The sequence below is a fragment of the Ahaetulla prasina genome, chromosome 5 (assembly GCF_028640845.1).
Source record: "Ahaetulla prasina isolate Xishuangbanna chromosome 5, ASM2864084v1, whole genome shotgun sequence".
Classification (NCBI taxonomy): Eukaryota; Metazoa; Chordata; class Lepidosauria; order Squamata; family Colubridae; genus Ahaetulla; species Ahaetulla prasina.
The window spans coordinates 120,216,864-120,226,565 of NC_080543.1; the positions used below are offsets into that span (position 1 = coordinate 120,216,864).

General features: G+C 34.5%; 1 protein-coding gene across 1 annotated transcript in view; it reads left to right on the forward strand.

The window, feature by feature from the left end:
- RBM26 (RNA binding motif protein 26) overlaps positions 1 to 7,260 on the forward strand; it is a 45,257-nt gene extending 37,997 nt beyond the window's left edge. The window contains exons 21-22 of the mRNA XM_058184694.1: positions 2,460 to 2,573; positions 6,357 to 7,260. Coding sequence (XP_058040677.1) covers positions 2,460 to 2,573; positions 6,357 to 6,446 — 204 coding nt within the window. The 3' untranslated portion in view covers positions 6,447 to 7,260. The remainder of the gene's footprint in view (positions 1 to 2,459; positions 2,574 to 6,356) is intronic.
- Positions 7,261 to 9,702: the final 2,442 nt, after the last annotated feature.

Here is a 9,702-nt window from a genome sequence, read left to right on the forward strand (position 1 = left end):
TGTGAATATTCTAAAATCAGAAAATATTAAAATGTTATTGATTTTAATAATCAATGTTATTGATTTTAATATATTTAATCACTTATCTTCCAAAAACTAAAGATATTTGGGGGAAAAAATCAACTTGGAAAGATTTGTGCCCTAATGTTGGAGCTATAAAAGCACAGCATATGATCATATGAATTTAATAATTTATTTACTAGTGTCAAATCACAGTTCGCTCGGATCTTGAATATTTGCAAGTTTATTATGCCACAGATATAATCCTATGGATAGGATAGCCTAATTAAAAATGAAGGATAATAAAATATATATAACTCAAGTCTGTACTAGTCAATAAACTGAATACTGCACAGTATAGTTTTTGAAAATATAACTTGGAAATTGGTGAGAAAAGTAAAATCTAGACAGGAAAAACCAGATGAATAGCATAAGATAGGCAGCATCTGGTGCAAGTGTATTGCCTATAAGAGGTCTAGGTGCACTGGTAGATTGTCTCTTAAATATGAGTCAGCAATGTGGTGTAGCTGCCCACACTGTCCAGGGCTGCATCAGCAGAAGGATAGTAGCAAAATCAAGTGGAGTTTTACTACCACACTATACTGCACATTTGGAATACTGTCTCCATTTCTGATTACCATGATACGAAAAAGATGCTGAGGCCCTACAAAGTGTGCAGAGAAGAGCAACTAAAATTGTAAGGAGTCTAGAGGCTAAATTGTATGATGAGCAGCTAAAGGAACTAGGTTTATTTAGCTTAACAAAGATAAGACTGAGAAGGTAGTTGGTGTTAGTCTTCCAATACTTAAAAGGATTGCCACCGGGAAGAGGGCATTGACTTATTCCCCATACCACCTGAGGAGAAGCAAGGTGTAGATGCTTGTCAGAGGGAGATCCAACCTGGAAATAAGGAATTTTCTGACAATGAGGACATTAAGCAATGGAACTGCTTGTCTCTTGGAGTTGTAGATGCTCCATCACTGGAGGTTTTTAAGAAAAGATTGGGAAGGTATGAGGTCTTATCTTGGGAGGTTGGACTAGAAGACTTTCACAGTTCCTTCCAACCGTATGATTTTAGGTTTGATTCTATGGAAAAACAGGCTGTAGAAATTCATTTCTCAATTAGCTTCAGCTTCATGAGATTTCTTTGAAGGAACGGTAGCAAATATTTTACTGCCTTGAATGAAAAAAAGGTTAAATTTTATGATCACATACATTTCGGTTTGGGATGAACCTCTAGTCGTGAAATGTTACATTTTTATGCTGCAGTAATTTTTTCAGAGATTACCATGTTTTTTAAAAGCTCAAATGTCATATATATGCAGTCTTTAAAATCCCACTTTGTGATGTTGTGACAAGACCATGTACAAAAAAGTCTCCCGAGTTGCATTTTAATAGGTTTGTGGTATCTTTTAAAATTTATCATAAATTTATATGTACAGATTTAAAATTTATGCCTAGGGACTTTAATATCACACAATTCATGTTCAGATGTCATTGGACATGTAATTGTTTCCACATTTCACATTATGCTGTACTTCCAGATTATACCATAAATCTTTTTTTTTGACCATGGCAGTTATTATTTCAGAATGATGCTAACACTGATTTATGCTAGTTCATGTTACTTTAATTTGGAGGTACTATTTCCAAAGCAAGCACTTAATGTATCTGATACTTGAAGGCATGAATATCCCATAGGTTTATTTTTTTTTTTAACAATTCAATTGCCAGACTTTTGCCAAAAATAGAATGTTTTACTGCAAGATAAATTAGATTCATGAAGTTTATTTTTTATTTATTTATCAACCCATTGTGTTATCAAGATGCCATGTTTTGGATTGCAGTCTTATTGATATTAATAAATATCAGTATTTTGGAGAAAAGCACAAATAAGGAAATGATTCAGTAACAGTTGGCTGTCTAATACAGTGTGACGCAAGTTTGAGAACTTTAATTTGAAGTTCTTTTTAAAATATATTTATGTAGCATTGCAATATAAGGGAGGGTTATAAAAATGGAAATTACTTTCATACACTTGATTATAAACTCTGAAATAATTTAACGGAGCATTAAGCCTATCTTGCATTTAATGAATTTCTGTTATCAGAGATGTGGGCTTATTTTATCTCTATTAAAAGCTAGATATAGAAATCATAAAGCTAGTACGAGTACGGCAAAGGACTGCATTTTGGACTCTGGCTTTTTTACTATTTTTCCTTGGAACAACATCACCCAGTGAGATAACATAAAAGCTCTTGATATTTCACTTCGTTTAAAATGCCTTGCCACGTAGCATGCTAAATGTAGTCCTTTAGGCACATAGGGATATTTGTGAGCTGTTCACCTGGTCCTTGGTTCTTTTCCCTTTGTGCAGTGAATTTGGCGATTGATTATAGCAGGCAATGTGTGTGTGTGTGTGTGTGTGTGTTTTCGCTAAAAATATTTTTTGCCTCTAGGCCGCTATCCACGGATCTCGATTTAAAGGGCAAGACCTGAAGTTAGCATGGAACAAGCCAGTAACAAATATGTCAACCGTGGAAACAGAAGAGACTGAGCCAGATGAAGAGGAAGTAAGTGTAGAAGGAGATGAAGGAGTGTGAACTTTTATCTCTTTGTTTGTTCTGGGACCAGCTACATCTTTTCTCAATCATAAATGTTTGAAGAAGGCATACTACTGATTAATTTAAGAGAGGCGCTCACCCTTTTTACATTTAAGAAAGCAGTATGCCTTAAAGAAAATGCTATTTTGATAGCAAATAGATATTAAGAAACATGTAAACATGGCATTCGCAGGTAGTCCTCAACTTAAGACCACAATTTAGACTGGGGCCTCGATCACTAATTGAAGTTGGCATAAAGTGTGATGTCACGTGATCATATCACTTACTGTGATATTACTGTGATTACACTTACCAGCAGTCTTGGTGGCCATTGTAACTCCAGACACATCTTTTCAGAAATGATAAATAACAGTACTAAATTGAAAGCTCTGAAATTCATGTTTGTCTTTGTATAACATTTTAACACACTTTTTAAAATTGTAATATGTTCTTACTACTGGAATTGTACATTGTGTGTGTGTGTGGCATTTATTGAAGTTACAACTTCACATTAATAATCAAACCTCTGTTCTACATATTCTTATCCGGTAGATATTGGTTCCTTAAATTACAGTTTAGTTAACAAGTTGTGTGAGAGTAAAAATTTTTTCTCTTCAATAAATGCATATACATAATAGATTTCCAATCAAAGTTTCTTCAAGCATTTAGCATGATTTTATTGCAGATTTTTACAAAGATAAAAATTCACCATTATTGCTAATAAAGTTACATATGAATATTAAAATATATGTAACAATCAGATTCTAGAAATATCAGTTGTAGGGTAAATTATGAGTGTAGAATTCCACTGACTTCACCATAAATTTTATCAGAGTTGCTGTTCCATTGTCAGGTCATTTATTTTAATATTTATAGTCTTAATCTTTGGCCTTTGTGTAAGCACCTCCTAAAAGATGTATATTTCATCTCTGGGAAATTACTTTTGTAATTTTTTCTTTAAAAGTGACTATTTCCAAACTAATATTTCATATGAATTGCAGAAAATCTACATGTATTTATTTAAATATTTTTCTAAATTTTATTTTTTTTGTGATAAAGGAAATTTTGGTACATTAACACACCATACAAGATCCAGTTTTTAGACAATTCAGGCTCTCTTCTGCCTTTTCTTTTCCATAGAGTGTGAATTTATTTCCATAGATGAATTCTTGTATCTCAAATGTATAGAGAGATTATTAGGCAAAGGTGTGCAACAATATGACTATGAGGATATAAATGTGGAGAATTGTTTTCCCACATTTCTCATTCACGTTTCCATATACCACACTTGGAATACTGTGTCCGGTTTTGGTCACCCTGATATAAAAAAAAAATGATGAGACTATAGAAAGGGAGCAGAGAAGAGCAACAAAGATGATTAGGGGATTAGAGGCTAAAATATATAAAGAATGATTGCAGGAACTGTCTAGTCTAACGAACAGAAGGACTAGGGGTGACATAACGTTCTTCCAAAACAGAGAAGAGGGTGTCAACCTATTCTACAAAGCACCTGAAGGCAGGAGAAGAAGTAGATGGAAACTTATCAAGGAGAAATCGAAAAGCTAAACAGAAATTTCCTAACGGTGAGAACAATTAACCAGTGGAATAGCTTACCTCCAGAAGTTATGGTTTTCTATCACTGGAGGTTTTTAAGAGGAGATTGGACAACCATTTGTCTGGAATAGTATTGGTCTTCAAATGCTGGTTTGTTTTGCTTGCCATTTAAAACACCAGGTCATGATTTATATACAAGTAAAGGCCTGGGATTTACTAAATGAAACTACAGGTAAGGCACCTGGTAGAACACAGTCTTGAAGCTTCACATAGGTTTGTGCGTATTTTTGCCCTTTTTGAGTCAGCTATTTGGTATCAACTATTTGACTGTGAAAACCTAAATAATTTGGGTAAATTCAGTGCTAGAAACGTTCTTTACATTTATTTATTTATTTATTTATTTATTTATTTATTTATTTATTTATTTATTTATTTATTTATTTATTTATTTATTTGTTTGTTTGTTTGTTTATTAATCACATTTATATACCGCCCTATCTCCCGAAGGACTCAGGGCGGTTCACAGGCAAGTAAAAACATATAAATACAAATTAAAATAACAATTAAAAAACTTATTCTAAAAGGCCGAATTATTAAAAAGCAGTATAAATAATAAAACCCATTAAAAACCAATATAAATTTAAAATCTAATCCAGTCCTGCGCAGATGAATAAATGTGTTTTAAGCTCGCGACGGAAGGTTCGGAGGTCCGGAAGTTGACGGAGTCCTGGGGGGAGTTCGTTCCAGAGGGTGGGAGCCCCCACAGAGAAGGCCCTTCCCCTGGGTGTCGCCAGACGACACTGCCTAGCTGACGGCACCCTGAGGAGTCCCTCTCTGTGAGAGCGCACGGGTCGGTGAGAGGTATTCGGTAGCAGTAGGCGGTCCTGTAAGTAACCCGGCCCTATGCCATGGAGCGCTTTAAAGATGGTTACCAAAACCTTGAAGCGCACCCGGAAGGCAACAGGTAGCCAGTGCAGTCTGCGCAGGATAGGTGTCACACGGGAGCCACGAGGGGCTCCCTCTATCACCCGCGCAGTCGCATTCTGGACTAACTGCAGCCTCCGGATGCCCTTCAAGGGGAGCCCCATGTAGAGAGCATTGCAGTAATTCAGACGAGACGTCACGAGGGCGTGAGTGACCGTGCATAGGGCATCCCGGTCTAGAAAGGGGCGCAACTGGCGCACCAGGCGAACCTGGTAGAAAGCTCTCCTGGAGACGGCCGTCAAATGATCTTCAAAAGCCAGCCGTTCATCCAGGAGGACGCCCAAGTTGCGCACCCTCTCCATCGGGGCCAATGACTCGTCCCCAACAGTCAGCCGAGGACTATTCCACTTACACCAGCGTAACAACTTGACAGAAATAGTTGAACCAAATATTCTTTGGTTTTCAAAGATCCTTTTTCAGTTTGATATCTTTATATTAAATGAAATAAATACAGATAGTCCTTGACTTACAATTGAGCCGAAATTTTGTGCTGCTCACTGGGGCTTGTTAAATGAGTTTTGCCCCATTTTATGACCTTTCTTGTCACACTTTTTTTTTTTTTTTTTTTTTTTTTTTTGCATTTATATCCCGCCCTTCTCCGAAGACTCAGGGCGGCTTACATTGTGTTAAGCAATAGTCTTCATCCATTTGTATACTATATACAAAGTCAACTTATTGCCCCCCAACAATCTGGGTCCTCATTTTACCTACCTTATAAAGGATGGAAGGCTGAGTCAACCTTGGGCCTGGTGGGACTTGAACCTGCAATATTGCAAGCAGTTGCTGTTAATAATAGGCTGCATTAGCCTGTTGCGCCACCAGAGGCCCTTGTTAAGTGAATCACTGTACCTGTTAAGTTTGTAACATGGTTACAAACTTGTTAATTGAATCTGGCTTCCCCATTGACTTTGCTTGTCAGAAGACTGCAATCATGATAGATATGAGTCAGTTGCCAAGCACCTGAATTTTGATCGCATGACCATGGGGCTGCTGCAACAGTTTCAACTTACGTGTGAGAAATGGTCATTAATGACTTTTTGTAACTCTGAACAGTCACTTAATGAACTGTTGTAAGTCGAAGACTGCTTCCACTAATGATGATTTTAAAAATATATATATATTTTTTGCCTATCCTTTCAAGGTGCAGGTTTGCATAATCTCAGACTCTAATGGATGTATTTCTTCCAGCAGAGTCTTATTAAACATTTCTTTTAGTTTCAGGAAGAATCCTTGGTAGATGACTCATTGCTTCAAGATGATGATGAAGATGATGATGACAATGAATCTCGTTCGTGGAGAAGATGATTCAACTGATCAAAGACAGTGCTAGAGATTTAGCTACATTGCATTAACATTTCCTAAAGAACTTTTGAATATTTGTACTACAAGACAATTGGATGGAAAGGGAGACGGATTTCAGATAGGAAACAAGCAGCTGATTGATCCTGTATTTTGAGTGATTGATGTTCAGGTTGCATTTACATTTCGGTAAATGATTGCTACAGACATCGTATTAGGAACATATGCAATGTTTTTATTCTATGGAAACATTACAGAATTCTTTGGATTCTTTGTAATTTAAAAATAATTGGTCACGCATCAAAATGACCAAACGTTGTTATAACATAGAATATTCTTTGTTTGTTTGTTTTATTCCAAGTATGGAATGACAATTTGCATTTAAGATCTTTGTGAATGTTTTCGGAAATAATAGATAACAGTACTAAACTGAAGTCTCTAAAGTTATGTATTCATAATATTGCATAGTAGTATGCTTAGGCTTTACTATGTACTAGCCTTTTGTTGGATTTGTGAACGTATTTTACGTATGAGTTTTAACGATACAGTGTATGACTGCTTTGCATATATCTCTTTATCACCTTAAGATGTTAAAAAAATAAAGAAATGGAATGGTCTTGGGAAAAAAAAAGAAAAAAGCAATAATAATGAAATTATACCTATGGCCCATGATAATGGCGGAAAAAAATTTAAAAGATTAAAAAAAAAATTCCAAGAGACCATTCCAAGTGGCAATCCCACCCCCCCCAATCGTCAAGAAAAGAGCTGAATCACTGTCATTTTTTTCACTTCATAATGAATAAAACAATACAGAAAACAAGGCATTGAAGCCATATGCTCAGTTTACATATATATATATAATGCGCTAAAATCTCTTGAAACACACTTTAAACTGCTAAACTGGCAATCTAACATCAGATGGAATTTCTGCATTGAAGCAAATCTTCCTCATGCCCGGGGAATCAAACAGAACTTTCTCCTGCAAAGAAGACATGAGCTTGAAGATACGTAACAAAATTAGTTGCAAAACTGGTATGTACTTTTTTTAGTTATTAATTGCTTAAAATAGTTCAAACTATCCATATAGAGTTTCCTATCGAGACTATGTATAGTTTGAAGCTCTTTAGACCAAGTAAACGTAATTGATCCTAATTCTGTTAAATGTTGTATTTGTTAAATTGTTTAAGCAGGAAATTATTCTCCTTTGCTCTGATCCTTTGATTTGTATTTTATAATGACTCTAATAGGTGACTTGAGACTTTCGTTTATTTGATCTGTTTTTTTACCTGCTGCTTCCTGTCCCTTTCTCATCTTCCCAAAAGGTGCCAAATTATATAGAGTAAAATACAGGAGCAGGTAGATGATAGCATTTAATAATGGATTGGATCCTAAAATAGATGATACAAATTTGTTTTTTTAAAAAAGCAAAGAAGCTTTTCTGCTACAATTTCCTATATTCTCTTTCCTGACTTACATATAACACTTTTTTAAAAAAAATTGCAAGTAATTAAAGTGGAAGGAATAGAACATACTTCCATTAATTTTCTTAAATTATTTTACCTAGATTCAATTTTGAATCTAGCCATCAAATTTACCTAGCCATCAATTTTTTTCCTAGAACAGTATTTTGTATATCCAAAGATGAGGATTTCAAAGTGCTGCATAATAGAGACCTTGCTGAAGGTAAACAAGAACAGGTCTGAGCAATGATTTAATGAGAAATTTAAGAATCTTGCCTTTGCCTATGCTTTTAAGAAAAGTTGTCTCATAATTAATAACTCTAATTACAAAAACGGATGTATTTCATAGAATACATGGAGTGTTTCATTACAAGAGACTGTATTTCTGTTTTCTTTTAGACGAAAGAAGAAAGAGACCACATGTAATCTTCAATATTTCAAGAGTTACAGGGCAGACTGAAATACAGTACAGCATTCTTAATAGAAGTAGGTTCTAGAATCCCTTAATTGAATTTTTATGAAATCTGATTCATAGATTGCCAGTAAATAAGGTGTTAGTTATATTGTTATACAGTTTAGTAGATCTTGAGTTACCTCTTAGAAAATATCTCATTCTGGCAAAATAGGAATTTGACCACAGTTATATAAAATTTCAGAAAGTAAGAGATATATGGTCTCTTTATGGAGCAATGAGAAAAATAAACACACACACACCATGAAAAATGACTACTTGGACCTGAAATGACTCTATGTTTATTTTTTGAAGTTCTGAATGCTTTTAGATGCCATATTTGCTGCATTTTATTGCAAACAACTCTGAAATAAATAAGACAGCAATATAAGATGTTTTTGTTCTTCAGGTAATTTCAGCACAGAAGTACTAGAAAGATTCAGCTGCAAAAAAATTCCCATAATTTGAATCTTCCCTAAGCAATGTTGGGAAAATGGTAGTTAATGCAGTTTACCATGGATAATTTAGGCTGCATTATTTAAGAAATGCTGAACCCAAGCATTTGTTTCAACATTGCAAACAATATTTTTAAATTTCTAAATGAATGGATGGCCATATAATGCTTTGCTCCTGGAAAAAAAACTCGAGTTAAGGTAGGCTTAATTTTAAATCAGGTATGTATAATTATATATACATATAATTGTGGGGAACTGGATTATTCTGAAAGAACAGTAGTATTAAGCAGCATTTCTTTACAATTTGTTGTGATGATTTATGTCTAGGAGAAATACAGATAGTCTTCGATTTAACAACAGTTCATTTAGTGACAGTTCTAAATTAAAATGAGACTGAAAAAAGTGACACGACCATTTTACTAAGGGTGCTAATACTCTTCTCAGATTTGTAGTATCCAAATTAACATCCAAATGAAAACAAATATGCACCCTTAAATATAGCCATTTGTTAAAACGTTGTGAACCCTGATTGGATTTTTTTTTAAAAATCCACTTTACTGCAGAAATGTTTCTGTTACCTTCCTAACTAAATAATGATTATAGGTTGAGGACTATTTGTAATAATAGTAATCAGCACTGAGTCTAATCAACTGATCAGGGATATTTATTTATTTATTTTTATTTATTTAATCACATTTGTATACCGCCCAATCTCCCGAGGGATATACAGTTGTGTATAATTTGGAGGAAAAAATTGTTTAGAGAAAGAGTTTATTTTATTTTTAAACTGGAGGAAGAAAAATAAGGTGATTGTCTGTCTGTCATCTATCTATCTATCTACCTTTCTTTTACCTCTTATTTTTATTTATTTAAATATACCTGTTGGCAGTTTCTTG